Source organism: Rhynchophorus ferrugineus, unplaced genomic scaffold, assembly GCF_030347505.1.
Source record: "Rhynchophorus ferrugineus isolate W39M unplaced genomic scaffold, kcgeb_rfMv2 rfM3, whole genome shotgun sequence".
NCBI lineage: Eukaryota > Metazoa > Arthropoda > Insecta > Coleoptera > Curculionidae > Rhynchophorus > Rhynchophorus ferrugineus.
In genome coordinates this window covers 46507621-46529068 of record NW_027472582.1, presented here as the reverse complement: position 1 = coordinate 46529068, position 21448 = coordinate 46507621, and the positions used below count along the sequence as shown (strand labels likewise).

General features: G+C 31.1%; 2 protein-coding genes across 11 annotated transcripts in view; one reads left to right on the top strand and one right to left on the bottom strand.

The window, feature by feature from the left end:
- LOC143194396 (uncharacterized protein CG43867) overlaps nucleotides 1-21448 on the top strand; it is a 510718-nt gene that overhangs the window by 86703 nt on the left and 402567 nt on the right. The window lies entirely within an intron of this gene.
- LOC143194401 (cytochrome P450 6k1) lies at nucleotides 4503-19667 on the bottom strand. Of its 2 annotated transcripts, XM_076401146.1 has the most exons (7): nucleotides 19621-19667; nucleotides 13106-13713; nucleotides 9629-9658; nucleotides 9373-9572; nucleotides 9099-9311; nucleotides 8047-8298; nucleotides 4503-4794 (listed from the first exon to the last, which is right to left on the bottom strand). In XM_076401146.1, exons 1-7 carry the CDS (start codon nucleotides 19630-19632, stop codon nucleotides 4631-4633), a joined length of 1479 nt encoding a protein of 492 aa, XP_076257261.1. In that variant the 5' UTR covers nucleotides 19633-19667; the 3' UTR covers nucleotides 4503-4630. The 2 variants fall into 2 exon arrangements, with proteins under 2 accessions (XP_076257261.1, XP_076257260.1); XM_076401145.1 differs by lacking the exon at nucleotides 9629-9658 and having other exon boundaries at nucleotides 9373-9605.

Below are 21448 nucleotides of genomic sequence, written 5' to 3'. Positions count from 1 at the left end.
AATCTAATAATAATTTATATCCGATCTCTTATACCTATCTTCATAGACTTTTCAAGTAGAGTTTGGATATTCCTGGAAAACCAAAGGGTTTTGGGAGCGGACCTGTGGAATAAAGCAGCTATACCGTTTGTTCGATTACCGGTGGAGAGTCTAATAATCGGTCAATTGTTATTGGAGTAAGGTTTTTATCTACATCAATAATTAATGTCCATGTACATGTACATTTACATAAATACTCTCAGTTAAAATATTTTATATATGTTATTTTCAGTGATTTAATAAAGGAAATTGGTATATTAGTAAATTTGAGTAACACAACAATTATCTATTGATACAAGTTTAATTTTATTTTAAGTTTTTCAAAACGAAACCTTAGCTTACTTTTTAATTAAATATGGGCATACAAACAATAAAAACGTCGAACATAACTAAACTAAATTGAAATGATATTCATTTTATTTAAGTATTACAGTCATGTATCAAATCTTGTTCACTTCCATGTAGTCTCTCATCTTCTTGGTGGAGGTAAGAAACTAACATTGTCTTAGGTCTTGTTTAGGTTACAAACCATTCTGATCGATCACAAGTGTGGCAAGATTTGAGAAAGAATATTCGACCTGCAAAATCCTGCACTTCTAACAGCACCAACAATATATTAGTTGAGAAATAGACATGGGTATAGATTGATGGCGATGATGACTTGTTTTCTTGTATATAATGTAATGCTGTAGATTTAGTGCTGAGGACCACCGTGTGCAGACCACGATAACACTAACTTATTGAACTTATTCAGTTATTTTTTATATCATAATTATATCACAATTCCTTAAGTCAGGCCAAATACAGCATAAAGTGTTTCGAAGTCTGAATAAAACGTTTGTATACTGAAGACTGGATAAAACTTGATGTAAGTGGACCACTTGAAGGAAACGACATAATTTTGAGTGGGACGAAGAAGACTTTTCTTTCGAAACGGCCATTTGTAATGTTTATGTATGAGTATTGTCGTCTATTAGTTGCTGCTGGGAAGGTACCAGTTTATATTTGCTTTTAATTAACATCAATAACCGACGTAGTAGAGTTTTACACAATTTTAATACATTGCATGATTTATTAAATTCAAATCAACTAGCTTCCTTTAACTTTTTTTAAAAATATTTTTTAACTTTCCTGTTTACTAACGAGGGTTTGTCCTGACTGGACCTACAGTTTAACGTGGGCGCCGAACCACGGTCCTCGGCATTAATACTACCGACTGCCAGTGACCAACTTAGATACCATCCCAGAATACATCCGGTTTTACCCAGCCTGGTTATTAGCGTGATTGGGATGGTTATTCCTTGTCAGATTTTCCACTGTTGCCTATAAAGCAACCTGCCTATAAAGACATTCACAATTACAATCACAAACATAAACTACACCCATATCCCAGCAGGATTCGAAACCGGGAGTATCGAAGCAGTGGCGGACCACCCTGTCGCCTTGGCCACTGCGCCAACGGAACCGGCTAAAATTTAATTGTTTTATACTAAATAGCTAATTATTAAGACGCTAAAATGCATTATATTGTGTTATGCTCTTGTTAAGACTATAATCTAAAATTCTTGTCTATTGTTTTGCGATATTAGAAACCGCAATTCTCATTGTTTTTTCCATTTTTCTATTTTCCAATTAGCGGATTGTTTAAATAATTATTTTAATGATTGGTGATTCATTTAGAGATAGCGCGATACGAGTGATTTAAAATAAAAAGTAGTATTATGATTCGTCAGAGAACGCTCATCCAATGTCGGCATAATTGAACTAGTTAATCAGAAAAATAAATGATTGTTTATTTAATAGAGCAGTCTTTTGTTTAGTTTGTGATATTCGTATGAGTATGTATCAGTTCGCTGAAAATTTAAATTTTTCTTCCTAATATGTTTGGTAAATTGGGAAAAGGAAATTATATTACATGCTAATAACTTATTGACCCATGAAACAACAGTGTTTTTTCAATATTACGCAGGAAATTACATGTTATATATCTGAAATACTTATATTAATATCCTGGTGGATCCAATCCCGGTATTGCGAGATTCGGGAGCCCTTGAATGTATTCCAGCTCTGAACATTAGGACATTAAATCTCACAACTTCCGATATTTGTGTGATTGATTATTTAGATTTTATTTTCACAATAATTATAAGATCTAAAATGTCTAGTTATTTAAACTATCCGCAAAATACTTTTGCAATCGAACTTTGATATTTAAGGGATGGGATGTTTCTGAGTAGGTATATAGGTACTCATAAAAAAATTATTAACCATTTTTTATTAAATTGCAATTAGGTAGATTAGGTATCCAATCCTGGCAGTATTCTAAAATAAACAAAAATTGATTAAACCCAACACTTTGTTTTCAACTCGAATTTACTCGAATTTGGATAGTTCCTATTTCAAAATTAACGTTTATTTGAAGTTTTGCTAGTTAAGTGAGCGGATAATAATAAAATTTTCAGTGCTTGACACTTTCTAGCCTGTCACTTAAGTTGCCGCGTCACGAAAGTTGCTGTAACTCCGAAAATACTTCGAATTTTAAAGAATCCTCGTGGATATGATTAAGTAATAAATATAAGAGTTAGGTTATAAATTAATATATAAAGATGTCAAAAATAGTTTATCAGTTACCATTAGAAGACCATTTATTTAAAGACTATTTTGAATTGAAACTTCACTATGTTACATTTGGCGCTGTCTGGTTATTTTTAGAACTTAATATTTTGACAGTTGCGTTGAATGTAGTGGGTTAGATTGGGGAAAAAGTATTTTCGTCTTTTTTTTTTAATTTTGTTTTTTTTGTCGTCTTTTTTGTTTCGTCTTTTTTGTTAAAAATAATTTTTTATTTTTTGATTTTGTGATGTTCTCTCATTTTCCAAGGCGAATTTGTTAATATAACTTTCTGAAATAAATAATTTATGTACCTCTTTGATTAATACACTTTTGCCATCTTTTTGTTAGAACCATTAAAACCATGACTTTTGAACTTTTTTTGGGCAAAAAATTGAATGAAGTGATTTTTACAAGCCTCTTATGAAGTCAACTTTACACCATCATGATCAAGTAAGAGCGGATGCACTAGGGAATGTCTACTTCTCAATCAACGTTTTGCTATTGGTACCATTCATATCGCATTTAGCATTCGTCCGTAGCTTTCTTGACATCGGAAAATGTTGGTCTACTATTTTTCAGATCGTTTCAGATCATATTAATCCATGTCTTTTGTCTTTTTCGGACTGTTCACTATGTTTTCAACAAAAAACTGTCGATTTTTCTATAGATATGTGTGAGGAATTTGTTAATTTTATATTTGACAGATATGGCCAAATAATATAGCATTAACAGAGTTATATACAGTTCTGCAGAGACAGGGACAAATAGTAGATGAACGTGGCAATATTCGGTTTATATGATGGATGCACCAAAACGTTATAACAAATTTTTCACAGTCTTCGTCGAATTATTAAAAATGTTAGTAGTATAGAGTTAACGTGGATTAAAGAGGGCTTTTTCTTTATTGATCAGTTCTGAGGTTTTTTCAATAACTTGCTTCCTTTTCAGTTGTTGGCAGCAGGGAGCTGAGTTAATGATTGAGCCAGATTTGAGAAGTTCATGGAATGCTATATTATCTTCATTATTATATATGAGCAATTTTATTCCACTTTCACCAAAGAGTCTGTCAGTAGCAACAGTTTGTGAAGCTCTTTCGTGTTTCGACCACGATATTTTCTGCGTATTATATGCTACTTTTTATTGCCTGCTTTGTTTGAGTAGCGATGCATAAATTAAAATTCGGTTTTTTATATTTTTCGCCGTAAGACAAATGAAACGAAGCTGTTTTATAATCGTTGTTTGTAGCGAGACGAAATATATTGGTCTACAATATTTCAAATAATTTTATCTACATTATTCTAATCACTATAAGCTAGTGTATACCATCACTAAACCTATGAAAGATTGTTTCTTTTATGTAAATACCAATACATGTATAAATAAGAATAGAGCATGGTTTCACTGAATAAGTAATACTAGATATATGGGATTCTAAAGTTTTATTATGAAAAACTTAATTGCTTTTCTATTAACCCTTAAATATAAAACAGATATATTAAGAAAAAATAATATTGAATGAAAGAAATATGTTTTGACTATGAATGTTTTTTAAGACATGTTATTCAAAAATTTCTATGTAAAAATTTTATTCACATTTTCTTCATAGTTTCTTGTTAAGTTAATTTATTCTTGTCACTACTTCCTTATCTTACTCATATTGTTTTACAATCATAAAAACATGATTTTAATAAGAAATATGCCAATTATATTAGTTGTGTTAATTCTAGTGAAATTGTAATTAAACATGTATTAATTGGAAATCTGGAAAAAATATTGCATATTTTCGCCTTATATTTTTTACATGTAGTATGTTAACATAAAAACTTGTTTAATCATTAATAATATACTACTAAGAGAAATTAATCGTTTATTTACATATTTTTGGTCGATGATATTTTATATTTTGCGTTTCAATTTTTATTATATATTATCATGCATCTTGAATCAATATTAGCAAACCGTATAATAATTTCAATATTTAAAGTGGTCTAAATTCCAATGCAGTCCCTTTAGCAGATTGTAGGAAGACATGTTTTGGTTCGAATTGCATCTTCGACGGTGTATGGCTGCTTGGACATAACTCATATTTTGACATAATGGTGGATAATCCTATTTTGAGAGATAACAATCCAAATCTGGCACCTAAAATAAAAACGTATAATTTTATTACTATGATATTAACTTAATTTTTTTATTATTTACAAGAGCTGTGAATTCATTATCAGATACTTTTTTTTACAAATTCAATGAATCATTGTGAAAATCTGTGCTGCTATTTTATTAATTCTTCTAATTCTATTATACTTTTCTATACTACAATTCGATATTAGATAAATGGCGCCTTGAAATTATCCAGGTGTTAGACTATTTTCATTCAAACAATATAGAATTAATTAATTTAAGGGATAATCTAGAGTCTTAATCGAGAGAATTAAGTCTTTGCGTTTAATATTTAGCGATATTATTTTTTGAATATCGCTTTGTGTAACGAATTTTCTCTTTTAGAATTCACCGAATTACATTATTTGGATACGACGACGGTTTCTCGTCTTCGACCTTTTAGCTTTCCTTTTAACTATTGTGCCTTTGGATCCTAATCGATATAATCACTTCTAAAAATAATTAAAATAATTCAAAATCTTCGGTATTAAAACATATGTTCATTATAAAGCATAATAACGAATATTAAGTTTAATCATAATGACAGTACTTTAGAATAAGTATAATGTATTCAAGATATAATAAATATAATAATTGTACTAACTGTTAAATTTAAATAAAATATTTGTTATATACAGGCGTTAATTCGGTATTTGATAGTTGGCTGAATATTATGACCCATCAAACGTATTTTAGTGACTATTACTGTAAGATCAAAAACCGTGTATTGTTATAATAATTTCACTAGACCAAATTTAGTTAGTTAAAGAGTCTCCTTAAAATCAAATTCCTGCCATATTACACTTCGTAGTATGGTTAATGATTTGTCAATAATAAAAAGTCCAATAGGTTAAGAAGATTGAGCATGAATATCATTGTATAAACAATAGGAAATTATCAGCCTATTTTGGTGTGTCATTTGAATTGTCTACGGAGTGTTATGCATGATGTTTTGGTTACAAAACGTTGAGAAGCGTATTTATTTTTTGTTTATTATTTATATTTTTATCGTTAAAGAAATGCTATCTTAGGGGCAAAATGTTATCACCGGTGGGGAAATGTGAAGAGGAACTCCTAGTTTCTTCACTATCACAGCGCACTGGTTAAGATATCTGGTCTTATATGTAACACCTTTGACCATAAGTATTTGGACGACTTGCTGATATTTCATCAGTAGATCAGTTTAATAACATTTCAACTCATTACTGTGTACAAGGTTGCTTAGTGTTTAAAAATCAACACAAAAGTGTTAGCGATCGTGTTTTCGTTCCTGAATTTCCTCCAAACTAACATAATAATAATCTCGCATTTTTATTATTACTTTTAAGGAAATTAGGCGCAAATAATCCTGGAAATAGATTGGGTTTACAGTTTATAATAGTTTCAAATTTCCGATGAAGATATAGATCAGCTATAGAAACACTATCCCTGAATCAGTCTCAAAGTTTTTAAAATTCTCATTTTAAAAAATGTTCAATAATTTTGTTACCAACAAAATGATGGAATAACGATGCTATTGCAACATGCGATTATCAGCGGAATGTCGCGGAATTTATTATAATCCTTAAATCAGGTAGATGTCTCAACGACGAAGCACCATATCTGTCAATATTACTGAACAATTATCTCCAAATTGTTCAAAAATGTATCCTCATACTTCATACCAATTACTCATCCCGGCTCATCAATTTGGATTTTGAATTATATACTCGACAATCGATCGAGTACATCGTATCGGAATTGAAAAAAAAATGCCAGGGAAAATTATATTTGTTCAGGTATGTACAACCACAAAAACGGCGACCAATATTGTACCATACTTGGGTTAATAATTTTGCTTTATAACTAAATTATATTTTATGATATGCTATAATACTTGATTTACATCAATGAGTTCCCTAAATGTGAAGTAACAATTGTAATCTTTGCCAATGGCACTGCCTTACTGTAAATAACTACATTGAATGGTCTAAGAAATGATGAGTAAAATTAATGCTACGAAGTCTACATGTGTGAATATTACAAAACAAAAATCTGCCAGTGATAATTGGCACTAGAATAATTTCGTATGCAAACAAAGAAAAATATTTGGGTACAGTATATGATGTTCCTTCCACTAGAATGCTAAGCTCAATTGGAAAAAGTTAAAAAGTAACGATCAGAGCTTTGTGTCAAGCTTTTCAATGTAACTGCACAGTAAACTGTTATTGTATAACCGCATTTTGTAGTATATTTTAAATATATTTTGTCTATAAAAATATGGCCTTCAACTATGTGGTTTCAAGATCGGTTCATGATACATTAGATATTAAGATACAATCTAACGGTATCTACGATCAGCGAACAAATGAGATTGCTCGACAAGAATGGACTTACCTAGGGGTTGAAGAGACAGAAACTCTTTAAATTAGAATAGTTAAGGTATGTACGAAAAGTATCAAATTTTAAATATATGTGAGAGACAGTTATGGGACGTTTATCAACGCTATTTATATTTGGGTCTGAAATCTTTGTTGTAGACTTATATGACAGACTTATATAAGAACAATATTAAGGAAACATTATTAGATATTAAAAAACTGGTTGCAATATATGTGCCATGTCCTTTTTTAAATATAAGTAAAAATACAAAAATTGAAAAAAGTTCTTTCTTGGGAAACGAACAAGTGGATGAACAAACATCAAATGAAGAGCTAAAACTACCAAGTCAAGCCGCTATCAGTAGATGTTTAATAGAATGCTTCCTATTTACTTTGGAACGCTCCTTGTAAGTTTTTTGTTATCTGTTTTGGAATGTTATGGAATAATACATGTGCGACATGCATACATAATATTTACACATTTTTCTTTAAATATCTTATCTTGTTTATAATATTGTATATATGTGTATTTATTTATTTATTTGTCTGCGTGAATGGATTAGCCATATTTACGTTAATCTGAAAAAACTAAATGGGATATTACTCACCACTACACTACAGACCGTAATCAATCTTCTGATTATCACTCGTTTTTATTAACGGCATATCGTAAGGTTGAGGACTTTTTGTATTTTTATGAACATATCCCAACATGCGTTTGTTCTTTGATAGTTCTAAAGGTGTGTCATTTGACGATTTAATAACGTTAAATAATTTTTCGTAAAACACAAACATATACATACATATTTTTAAATATACAGAAATAATCCATAAAATGAATGCATAACGTTTGAACTGCGCAGAGATTACTTACCGATACAATTTTTCGGACCAGCTCCAAAAGGTATATAAGAAAAACCATCATTGTTAAAATTAGACATGTTTTGGAACCTTTCCGGGTCAAATTTCTCTGGATCAGGAAAGTATTTTGAATCATAATGGAGTCCTAATAATGGAACAAATATAATTTGACCTTTTTTGATCACGTAATCACTGCCTGGTACTTTATAATCCATGGTACAAGTCCTATCCAAGATTGACATTACTGGATACTTTCTTAAGGTTTCTGAAAAGATAATCACAATCAGAACAGATGTAACTGTAATTACAATACGGTATTTAAAGAAATCGGTGCAGTTTCTGGTCGTCTGATCTGATGAATGATGTGTTTACAATATAAGGGTCTCGCTTTTATTGAAATAGGGCTTAACTTTCAGTATCAACCTCACTTTCCGAGGATATCATAAAGGTATTTTCTTTCTAAATTATTCAATTAACCAGAATCAACTTACTTATCAATAAAGTAAAGTAGATTGGCATTTGATTAGCCATTTTTCTTTGGAATAGTTGGGCGGTGTTCGACGAAAAGTCATAGGAAATATTCATTATTTGGAAAATATCCCTAGTTTGTGGACTCCTGGCACAAATATTGCAGGTGTAACGTTACAAGAAGGGTATTGAAGTCGTAAACTAATTGTTTACTGAATTGTTAGTCTACTGGAATTTACAGATGTTTACTGTTCAGTGTTGTTACTACCAACAAAGACGGATTATAATACTTTATTTATTAAGCCGTAGACTATTGGAATCTGGAGTCACCGAAACTTAGGAAACTATTCCGTACAGGGCATTCCGTATTTGAGTCAATCATCGATATTCAGAAGACATCAGGGCAGTAACAGACGTACGCATGCAACATCTATACATATATACAGTATTATTAATATTTATAACATATCGGTTGAAAAATATCCTCTTTTACTAATTAAAGGAATATCCTAATTAGTAATGCCATTTATATTTTCACCCGATATGTTATATATATATATATATATATATATATATATATATATACTTTTATATAACCTGAAAGACACATATTCAGATACTTCATATCCTGTACTGCTTCGTAGCTAATACCACCATTTTCACTGATACTTTTTAAGATTTCTTTTCTAAGTCGCTCTTGAATTTCTGGGTGTATGGCCATTTCATATAGGAAAAAGCTCATAGTCGTGCTAATAGTCTCAAATCCAGCTAGAAAAAATTGAATGGCCTGGGCTAGTAACGCGTAGTCAGCTAAAAATATGCAAAGTTCGGGATTTACTCAAGTTAGTTATTCAAGTAATAAATAACTCACACATGTTTTTCTCTCGTTTTTGTTGTAATAGTATATCGATCATATCGTTACGTTTTTCCATATCTACACGAATGCTCATGACTTCGGTAAATATTTGCTGTAATCTTTCGAGGATCCAGTTCTCAAATAGCCTTATTTTAAATATGTCGATTACGTTAGGAAAGAGGAAGCACCCGGCTTGTCTCACAGTGTTACTTAAACTGAAAATTGATGGTGATGACATGACGTTGATACTAAATATAAAGTCCTGATATACCTAAATTTGAACATATTCCTACTGATATTCCTGGAAGTTAAGAACAACTACATTAATATTAAAAATAAATTATAATCCAATAGATATTATAGTGAATTTTACTCTACTTGAATTTGAAGTGTAGAGTCTGTTACATATATTTCATAAAAAATACAGAAATTATTAGTTATTTTCAAAATATTTATAAAAACAATTTTGTACCACTGATGAAATGCTATAACTATAAATGAAAGCATATCTCCTCAAAAAGACCAGTACAATAATTCTTAAATTATAAAAGAGAACACACCAATAATTTTAACACATGAATCACAAAATAAGGACTACTTCGTGTCGACGCGGTTTACATATACTAAATGGACGAAAACTACCTTAGCTCACCCATAATCGTAAGCATTCTAACGGCAGAACTCTACATCATTAATAAAGCTAATAATTTTTATGCTAAGGAGCCTGAGGAAGGACTTTGCAATTTCTATAAAACTTAGCTGAAGTAGTTTTAGTAACTTAGTAGTCTTAACAAGTCATCGTATCCATATGCCGCTGTCACCCTTCGTATAAAAAAAATCTTAAGAGAGTATTCGACTAGTGAAAACCTCTCTCCTTATAGCTTGTTTCTCACACAGTCATACTGGGTAATAACTGGTTGAACCATTTTGCTTGTTCCATGTGGAGTAAAAAATAGATACCTATTTATCCACAGCCTTTAAAAAAACTAAAGCAACTGAACTGAGAGTTGCAGGATTGTGGCATACTAAGAAGATTTACTGTGGAAGTCTTTTCGAATCAGATATCGCCCAATAAATTTTAAACCATCCTTACAGCGGCTTGGTTGGCGCAGTGGTAAAGGCGACAGGATGGTCCACCTACTGTTGCGATAGTCAGTTAAGATTTGTGATTGTCCTAGGAAAGAATATATAATCCGACAAGTCAAATGATCCCAGTCACGCCAGTAACGAGGCTGGGTAAGATCGTATGTCTTCTGGGATTATTTCTAAGTTGGTGGTCCGAGAACCGTGGTTCGGAGCCCACATTAAACTGTAGGTCCAATCCAGATAAACCCCTACTTGGTAAAAGGAAACTTTAAAGTAGATTAAAACAAAAACTGTCCTTACGCGGCTCAGATAGGGACACTGCAAGCTTACGCATCAATACCTATTGAATAGCGATCCACCCTTTGTTTGCACATAATGAATAAGAATGCTCTTCTGGAATTTCCTTTCCTTTCTAGAAGCTCCTTTTGTAGTAGACCCAAAATAACCCAAGACGCTGATGAGTCAAAACGTATATAATAAATAAATAATAATGAAAAAAACCGTAAAAAATGTTGCACTTATATTCGACTTTACGCAATGAATACTAGGATAGTAGCTAAAGTTAGCCTTTTTTCGAATATTACAGGAATAATTAAGTTGAATAAAAAACTGATGATTCGGTTTGTAATTATTAACAAGATCGCTTAAATAGGGATGTTAAACAAAAGCTAAAGCTAAATGGAGAAATTTACTGGAATGCTGTGGCTATAGATTTGGAAGTTACCAAAATGATACGTAAATATCGGACTTTGTACCAAGCATTTTGGAGACTGTGGAGTAGAAGTAAATCTATCAACCAGAATATTCAAAAAGTGAATGAACCTTTGCTAAGGTTGCACGATGGGTAATTTTCTGATGGAGAGAGTTCTTCATGCAGCTCCAAAATTTTGGGCTTATTATAGGATGTAGTATTTTCTTCAGAAATTAATATTTCCCGAATAGCATTACTTTAGCCGATACAAATATAAAACCTTCTAGCATTCGTTATGATGTAGGTCGCACAGCAAAACCCTATGACTTGAAAATTAATGAAGAAAAAACCAAAGAATTGACAAATGACGAATCGTGTGCTATTATATGTCACAATGAGATCAAGTTAGAATAGATGCAAGAGCCGTAGTACTTTGGATCAGTAATAGAAGAGAAGTGGCATCTATTGCTCAAGTAATAAGCCGAATTGGCAAAGCCACGTGAACTTTTATTTTTTAAATGACGGTGCTTGTAGTTGAGGGCAAATATGTATCAGAGGCATGGGACACTGTTATACACCTATATGTTTCAGATATTTCAAATTCTATGCTTAAACAATATATATCTGATAAATTATTAGAAAGGAAGCCAATAGCAGAGACACAATGGTTTCGACCTGTTTGTCACGTAGAACATGAGCCAATACCTCACATATTACAATGGCGAAATTGACCATTTCGATGGAAGACGAAGCGAGCAGCTCCGAAAAAAGATATGGATCAACGACATATAAAGTGAGTTGGGCCTTAAGTTATCTTAATCATTTATATACCCAAATACGTTTGTAAACCCGGTAAACATCTTTATAGTTGAAGCAGGCCACAACATTTTTAAGATCAATAAGAAAAGTAGAGAGATAAAATGAATAACATTAAATTGTTACCAAATTCTGTCAAAAAAATGCCTAATTTCAGACTATAATAGAACACGTGGGCTGAAAAATGTATCCTGACACATAGTACCAACCTTCAAAAGAAAGCTGTGAAATTTCATGAATTCTACTCATAGGTTTGTGAGTTATTGTGCTAGGAGTGACACTACTTGTAATTTTCAAAACAAAGGATCAAAAATAATTTCGTGTTTTAATTTTACACTGCTTCTTGATGAGAAAAACACCGTTTACACGAAGAAATTACTTGAAAAGTGTTATAAGGGCTCCGCTCCATCAGAAGCAACAATAAAACATTGGTTTGATGACTTCAAACGTGGTCGTAGAGACATTGATGATGCAGAATGCAGTGGACGTCCAACTGAGGTGGTAACACTAGAAAACAACAAATCCGCAAAATCGTTTTGAATGATCGAAAAGTGAAGTTGCGTGAGTTAGTTAACATCGTAAAGATAACAAAAGAACGTGTTGGTTTTATAATGCATGTGTATTTGATTATGACAACGCTTTGTTCAAAGTGGATGCTGCGTTTGCTCACTGTTGGCGAAGAAAAGAACGTGTTGATGATTCTGAGCAGCGTTTAACTATGTTTTAACGTAACAAACCGGAATTTTTGCATCGATATGTGACAGTGAATGAAATATGGATTCATCAATTCACTGCGGTATCAAAACGATCTTCATCTGATTGGACAGCAACTGGTGAGAGGCTTATTTTGAGGAAAAATAAATCGTTCTACAAAAGTGATATTGAAGTATTAGAGCGGCGCTGGAATGATTGTGTGGCTCATGATTGAGGTTACCTTGATGAATGAAGCCAATTTTTTAAAAATGGCCCGGGACCTTTCAGCTTTTGTGTTATTATAATTATTATAGAATCTATATAAACGGATGTAAACTTAGTGCTAGTTATATTCATTATTTATAGCAATTTATTTTTTTAAATGATATGACCATGACCTAAAACAACCTTGTTAAAAAAAGAAGTGTAGTTACCACATTGTATAACTAAGATTGTTCTTACCTAAATTCTGCTGTCTCGCTATCAAAACAATGAGCTTTTATTCCAAATGCGCTTACTGCTATCACATTGGTTGAATATTTGGCGCAAATCTCCTTACTGTCGATATTTGGGATATTAACAAATTTATCAATGTAATTGGCCATGCTATCCGCTTCGGTAATAATTAGTTTTGACATTGATTTCAATTTGCCCGAACTAAAGACGGGACTGAGTCTTTCGCGTAACGTCTTCCACATAGGACCTTTCTTGAAAAATACGGAATTGCTCATAATTACATCCGATTCAGCGGTTGCGATTCGATCCGAAAAATAGTTGAAATCGTGCAAAATGATATTCTTGATGAGTTTCGGAGATCTGAGGATCAGAGCTGGCTTGTCCAGTAAAAAGCATCCTATGTAGTCTTGATCAGTGCTGTCGTAGAGGTCTTTGAGGAATTCGCCCATACATCTACGGAATGATAGAACTGGCCACATATTACCCACAAATGGAATTGGTTTAAGGTGGAATACATTTCTATCTTTCCAATAAGAAAAATGTCTGGTCATATATTTATATAGGATATAAAGGAACGTCAAAATTAATAGGAAGCTGAGCCACATATTGGATATCTGAAAAAAAAAATGAAATGAATTTCCATATTGATTTTAATGTTAAATATACGATACTCCCTTATGGTCTGTGACGGATGCAATTGAAGGTGTTAGTATTCGTTATTTTAAGAGTATTAATGTATCCCAGTGTTTTTGCCAATTAGCTAAAAGTGTGCAATGATAATGAAGTGAGTAGATAAACATTATTTAGATAATTTACTGAAATATATTGGAGATATTGCTATACATTAGCCTCTCATATAAAAAATAATTTCGCTATTATCTCACAGACTGTTTCATCACATGTCAACATAAACTTACCCTTATCGAAAACCCTACTATAATCAGGAAGTCACCAAAATAAGGCTTGGGCAATGTTTTTCAAGAGGCTTCATTAAAATCGTTAATATTAATATTTTATGTTTTATTAAATGTTACTTGTTCTATAATAAATGTTCTTTTTCTAGAATGCTTACGTAAATCGAGCGATATTCTTTTATTTTTATTTAATAGTTTTTCAAATGCACCTTTCTAAATATAATTAATGACAAACCAAATGCCTTGTGATACTATTAGCATATGTATAAAACTATAGTATATTTAAATTGTTTCTGTTCGTATTTATGGAGATAATGTCTTTAAAAAACTATTTTATTTAATTATTTACTATGTTTAGTAAAATATTATTTTGATGTTCTCTTTCTATTTCTGATACAGTTAAAAATGACTGCATAAAATTGGATACAATATCTTAAATATATGGTATATTTCCATATTGAAATTATAATTTTTCTATTCAAAAGCTAAATTACTGTAAAGATGAGATAAAATCGATATTTCTTCCGACCTTTGAGTATTCCAAAGTCCCTTTATCTTTATTGTTAATATTTAATTATTTTAAATTTAAGCAAAATTTTTCATATTAAGCTTTTATATTTGTTTATATGCTAATATTTCTAGATAATTGGAATAACGTCATAGCTGTTGTCGTTTTCATATATTTATTTCTATTTTATTGGAGTAACGCCATGGCCATTGTATTTTTGTTTTATTTCTGAATGGAATATTGATATTTTATCATTAAATAGTTTGTTTATAAACATGTATTAGATAATTTATAAAATATAATTTTAATTAATTGATTTCGTGAGACTCTGCAGTAGTGTTGATGATCTATATGCTAAATAAGTAATACTAGCTAACATTTACTTGGACATTACATCAAGTTTCATCAATAGGAATGAATCGAGTCATAACATCCTTTAAGTCTTTTAGAAAGCCGAACTTTACATTATATAAGTCATTTTACATTATATAAATAGTTTTATTTTAAGAATAAGAAGTGGGGAAATGTTGCAATATAAGCAAATCCTTAAAACATAACCATTTGCTATTGTTTTAATATAAATATGCCTTAAGGGTATGATGGAATCATCGCAGGTAAATGACCAAATTATTGCCTACGATTGGAGCTCGCTATGGACAGTTTACATAGCATCATTAAAAATACTTTGTGAGTCCTTTAGCTCGCCAGTTCGCTTTCGATGATCTTCTGAGTTGCAATATTTCTAATTCAACAAAATCTAATTGTTGCTGGAAATGAGGTGTATCGAGGTGAATGAGACAAAATCTAGTCGCATGATGTTCACCCAACTTAGAAGTAATAACAATGAACTGCCACAAACGGAGAATGTTATATATCTGGAAATGGATTTGGAACGACGCTTAAATTGGAATAAGTATCTGCTAATAAAGGATAAACAACTGGACTTGTACTTAAACTGTGCCAACTTAAACTGTGGCTTATAGGGCTTAGATCTAAATTACCCTTAGATGACAAAGAATTGCGGTATAAATAAATTATTGGGCCTATTTTGACGTACAGCAGGGTACTACTAGTAAGTAATTGAATTGAAAAATTGAAATGTGTTGTTCTACTGTTTATTTTGATGTGAGTTTCCTCTCTGACGAAAACTGCGATTCGATTTTGATTTTTTTAAATTGATTTTATTTTTTCTGCTCCCAATTCTCATTTATACTCTGATAATGCATCGTGTTTTATGGCTGAACCTCCTCCCTCGACTTCTTGGTGGCGAGGAAGAAGCTGGCTCAGGCCAATGCAGAATGCTTTTCAGGCTATCAGAAAAACTTCGGAATATCCAAATTTTAAGAATTCACGTGTTCACGTAAGAAAGTACATGTGTTTTTCAAAGTTTTGATCTTCTTCCCAAAGTTCAATAGTCTGTGATAAAACAACTGACCTACTTCCGGTGGCCGTAATTACACATCATGAACTGCAAGCTTCTGCCTATTGTGCAGTAAACTATGTTAGAGCTTTGGTTAACTTCGGATCGATTGGGGATCCAATATTAATGTGTATTTTTTATAAATTATTTGATATAGTTTAAATTGAATTAATTCAACTGAGATCCTTATGATCTGATAAGACTAATCCTACCAATTCCAGTTTACCAAATTTGTGAAAAGGTGAGTATAAACTTTTACTTTACTTAATTTTATTTTAGCAAGAAGAAACTGTCGCTGCTGGACCCAAGCTGTTGGCTCTAACTATGGTACCAATCTGGTTATGTTTTATTATAAACGACAAATTAAAATATAAACACTTGTCACCATTTGAAGAAAAACACCTCCAAAAGGTGCGTATCTGTTGCAGCACATTTATGTATACATGTATTCCATTATTAGGGAATGTAGTTCCTTTTGCCTGCTGTATCATTAACATTTTGAGATTGAATTATGAAATAATTTTAATTTAATCATAAAATATTTATTATGATCGAAAACATATAAAAATATCATACTTTTTCTAATATATGAGATGATTTGCAATAATAATTTAATTTCTGGTTGATTTTTTATGATATCAGGTAATTAAATTTTGGATAAGCAAGACATATCCCATTATTATTGTTTGTAAATTAACGTTAAGTCACCAATTCCTAAAAACACTTTATGGTTTTTATACAATGTAAGGTATGTGCTCTGCATCAATCATTCGATATATTTCTGATTTTACAAATACTTCTGTTATAAAAATTTGAGAGAAATTTAAAGTGAATGGTGATAATGGTGTGACGCTCCCAATATCACATCCGATTTCGTCACAAAATGTGCCACACAACGTAAATTTTGAAAAATATACTCGTGCTCATATAACGTTTTATATTGATTGTTTATGATGTTATGTATTTCAGTTAATTGTTGGCAAAATATTATAAAAAGTATTTATATGCCATGATCAAACTCCAGTATTTATATGCCATGATCAGATGTCTTAAAAATCAAACAACATTTCTATAATTAGACATTATGTTACATATGATATGACAATGTTAATATTTGAGAAACAAAATATTATCTTTATTATATACATATATATATATATATATATATATATATATATATATATATATATATATATATATATATATATATATATATATGCATATATTATGTCTAATATGTTTTGAAGGAGAATTTTTACTCACATAATTTTAGATATAATGTACTGGGTAGTTTAATAAGTTTGCGGAAACTTCTTGTAAAAATTCCTACTATAACTTCAATCCGGGATGATAATAGCCAGAAATAGCTCTAACCAGCAAGTCACTGACTGTAGAGTTTTTCTTAAACTGTGGAAGTAGGAGGAATGTTTAATTGCACGAAGTGTTATAATAGTGGTTTGAGTTTATTATTTATTAAGTTTGGAAGTGATCCAGGAAGAAAACTCCTTTTCCATCCCAAAATACTATCTTGTCGGATATTTGTTCATGTTTAGAAACTGTTTCATTTAGTCTCTTGGGATCAAAGAGCTGGATTCAAATTGTTCTCCAGCTTCTTCAGTTTATTTACAAACCTGCCAAATCTTCCATTGATTCAGTATTCAGATGTTCTAGGTGCTAAATTAGAAGTTACTTGTAATGGTTGTTTTTGTCAACAAAAAAAGCTCATTTTATGAGTGTATCATATCATAGGACAATATATAATTGGCACATATTGACCAGGATATTGTCAAGTAAATGCTAAAATATAGGAAAACATACTAATGTTGACAATATATCCGATAATGAAATTATTGCGTATTGGTTGAAGAAAATAAAGAATATAATGATGCAGGTGAGATTCCTACTGTTAAAGATTATATTAAGATTATTGAAATATTAATAATACGACACCTTGCATACGACTTGCTCTTGATTGCTAGTTTGCAAACTTGATTGAGGTCTTTAATCAAAGTATAATTTTTTAAATAATAAAATGCAAGATCCGTTAGGATCTAGAATTCTCTGTGAAATAAAAAAAGTGCTTTTAAAATGTCCTTTTAAAAATGTTCGTTTTATAAGTTCACACTTTTCATTTATATTCTATAGGCCACCAAATAGAAAGACCCTATAAGAATATTTTTAAAAGCCTACGAATCATACATAAAATTACTTTAGCTTCTTGAATAATAAAAGGGGACATAAGCACTGCCCGAAATTTATAAATAATATTTTATAGAGCATTGGCATTTTAAGCAAAAGTTTTATATTTATAGGACGATTATTAAATTATAAATATATCTTCTAATTGTTCCCAATTATTTCATTTATATAGCGTGTGGTTGCTGCTCTTGCGACCAATTTGAAATTAATCTCAACAGAATTCATACAGAATACCTAATAACTTTCAGGTTACTTCTAATATAGTGATATATTGCATCTCTACAATAATTTATATTGCTCTGATTTTAAACATACACTTTGGTCTAAGTTCTTCAATACGTTTTTTTCCAGTTTTCAAAAATATCTAAAATCTTCAGAATTCAAATTAAAATCCTTATTATTTATATTATATATCTGTATAAAGAGATATTTATAATTGCAGGGAGAACATCTACCGTATAAATAGCTGACAGTACCGCATTATTTTTTTTTTTCAAAAATATAGTAAGTGTTAAATCCCTGAAGTGTAAAGACAAAGTTTTCAGTCGCCAGTAACTAGGCTGATTAAGACCGAATGTGTTCCCAGGTGCTTCATGACTGGGTTATTCGCTAGTTGCTTAGCTCATTGACCACGAACATACATGATTTATGATTTGCTTCTTGCGTATACGTCAATATTCAATATTTGGCTTTCATTTTAGGGAAATTTGCCTTCATGTCACGTGATTAAGAGCGTAAATAGTAGATTATAAGATTAACATAAGAGATTAATAGATTCTTGATTGAACTAGATAAATTGACTACATATGACAATATGTAATATTTAAGAAAGTATAATAGGAATTGATATAATATATATTATGCAATTATTTAAAAACAAACCTACAGATATTTTATTACTTGACAATGTAGCTTTTATGATTGTGGGTCAAATAAAATTATATTTCCATAAATAGTTATTACCTTGTCAATTGTTCTGACTGGCTGATGAACGTTTACCCATATTTATGTTTATTAAGGGAAAAATATAGTATTTTTCTATATATGAGTAATTATCCTATTTTGTAAAGCTTGTCTTATAATTATAGGGTATATAGTTTATCCTTCCTTATTATACCTTCTAAACTGTCAATCAATTTAAATTAGTTTTGCTGTCTTAAATTGATGAAAGACAGAATTACTTCTTTTTTTGTTATTACATGAAATGTTTAAAATACGGTAACAGTTTATATTGAGATTAACTGATGAAGAAATAGACTTATTTTGAGATACTGACATGCAATGTGTTAGGTAATAATCTTATTGCTACTATATAATATGTAATAATGCTCTGACTGCTATCTATTAAATTGTTAATTTCAACTATTAATATTTTAATAATGTTTATTAATTTCGGATATCCCTATCAAAATAACGTACTGTTTAAAAACTATTGTTTTTGTATAGATATTTATTATAAACGAATCATATTAAAACTTACCAATTGAGACATCACTTCTCACCAATTCTATTTAAAGTGTTTTAAAGAAATTCTAATCTTTCTTCCTAAATTTATTTATGACCTTTGGTCTTATGATATGTTGGTCTTTTGATAATTACGTACGAGGGGTGTATGGAAAATTATTGTGACCGAAATGTTAATTTGAATTATTTTCTAATTCGTAGTAGAAGACTGTATGCAATTGGTATGCATGTATGTTACGTCGTGTGACTTAAACGACACTGATAATTTCGTCACATTCCTAGCCCGATATACCTTTTTATTGTATATATTTTCAAGTAAAGACAAGTGTTTAAGTTATACGTTTCTCTTGGAAAAAATAGAAACAGAGCAGCTGTATTATTAGCAAGGCACCGTCGTAACGCACAGTTATTGCAGCTTATTTATTTATAGTCACAATGTTTTTAGTTAGGTAGTGTTTTATAAAATTAACAACTGAATTAGTTTCCTACATATGTGAATATTACATAATCTACAATGCCATATAGCAACTTTTTTTCTACGGATATCCGCATATATTTATTTAAAGTCTACATTATCTCAAGTGGGTAACGCCAGAGTTCAAGAATGGGGCCAGGCCACATTGGGAAGCCTATGTTCGGCTTGTCATGTTAAGCTTGGGCCAACCATGAGCCATTCGGTGTTGACTACCCTTCGGCTATCCCAGATCTTCTCTAGCCTGATTCTCAAGATTATCAGACCTTGGAGCGTGTGCAATCCACCAAGTCATCCGAGTGCCTGTCTCAATAGACCAATGATTTCGAAGTGAAATGATGGAGCCATGTTTCATCCAATGTTACATATCGACGCAACAGCTCGGGTTTATTACCCTTGAACATCTTCAAACACTGCTCCGAATCATCAACTCGTCATTATTTTTAGTCAAAAGTGAGCTCGCGCGGTACCCACTTTGCACAGAGCTTTTTTATCCCCAAATATTCGTGAATGATATGATGTACACGTTCAGTTGATATCTTTAGAGTGTCTGCTATTTCATTCATTTTAAATTTACGGTCATTCAAAATCATTTTGTGGATTTTTTAAATGTTTTCGTCGGTAACATCCTCTTTTGGGCGTCCACTGCGTTCAGTGTCTTTAGTGCTCATTTCACCACGTCTAAACTTAGCATACCAATATTTGATAGTTGATTTTCCTGGGGCACTCTCCGGAAACTCGGAATTGAGCCAAGTTTTCTCTTCAACTGTATTTTTTCCTCCAAAAAGCAATATTTTATCAACACGCGAAGTTTTTTTTTATCAATTTTTTTTATAATAACAATAGTTGCTTCACTCAAAATGCTGTAATTCACAAACAAATTTATACACCTATTTTTTGAGGGTTAGGGCTAACTAATAAACATATGGTCCAGCATATAGCGCCATCTATGTGCCTGGCTGGTGACTTTTCAATTTACCTATTATTTCTGGATATTTCACGAACCTTTACAGTTTGCAGAAAACGGAAAACGACTAAAACGCATCGATTTAGGGAAATATCGCAAACTAAAGAGTGCTTTACTGGAATGTGGTGGAGTTGAATTTTTAATTTTCTGATTCGAATTGTAAAGAGAATGGTAAAGAAACCACAGTAAATAAATCGGGCCAAGTGTAAATCTAGAAATAATAAGATTAAAAAGGGAATAAAGAGTCAAACATTAAAGAGTTCTCAAAGAGAAATTTGCAGTCTAACAAAAGTATTCTCTATTACCAAAAAGTAATATAACACTGTGTAATAGGAAAAGGAATTGCAATGATGAGAAAAAACTACCAAGCGTAGTGCAAATAAATCAGCTAAATTGACCAGTGGA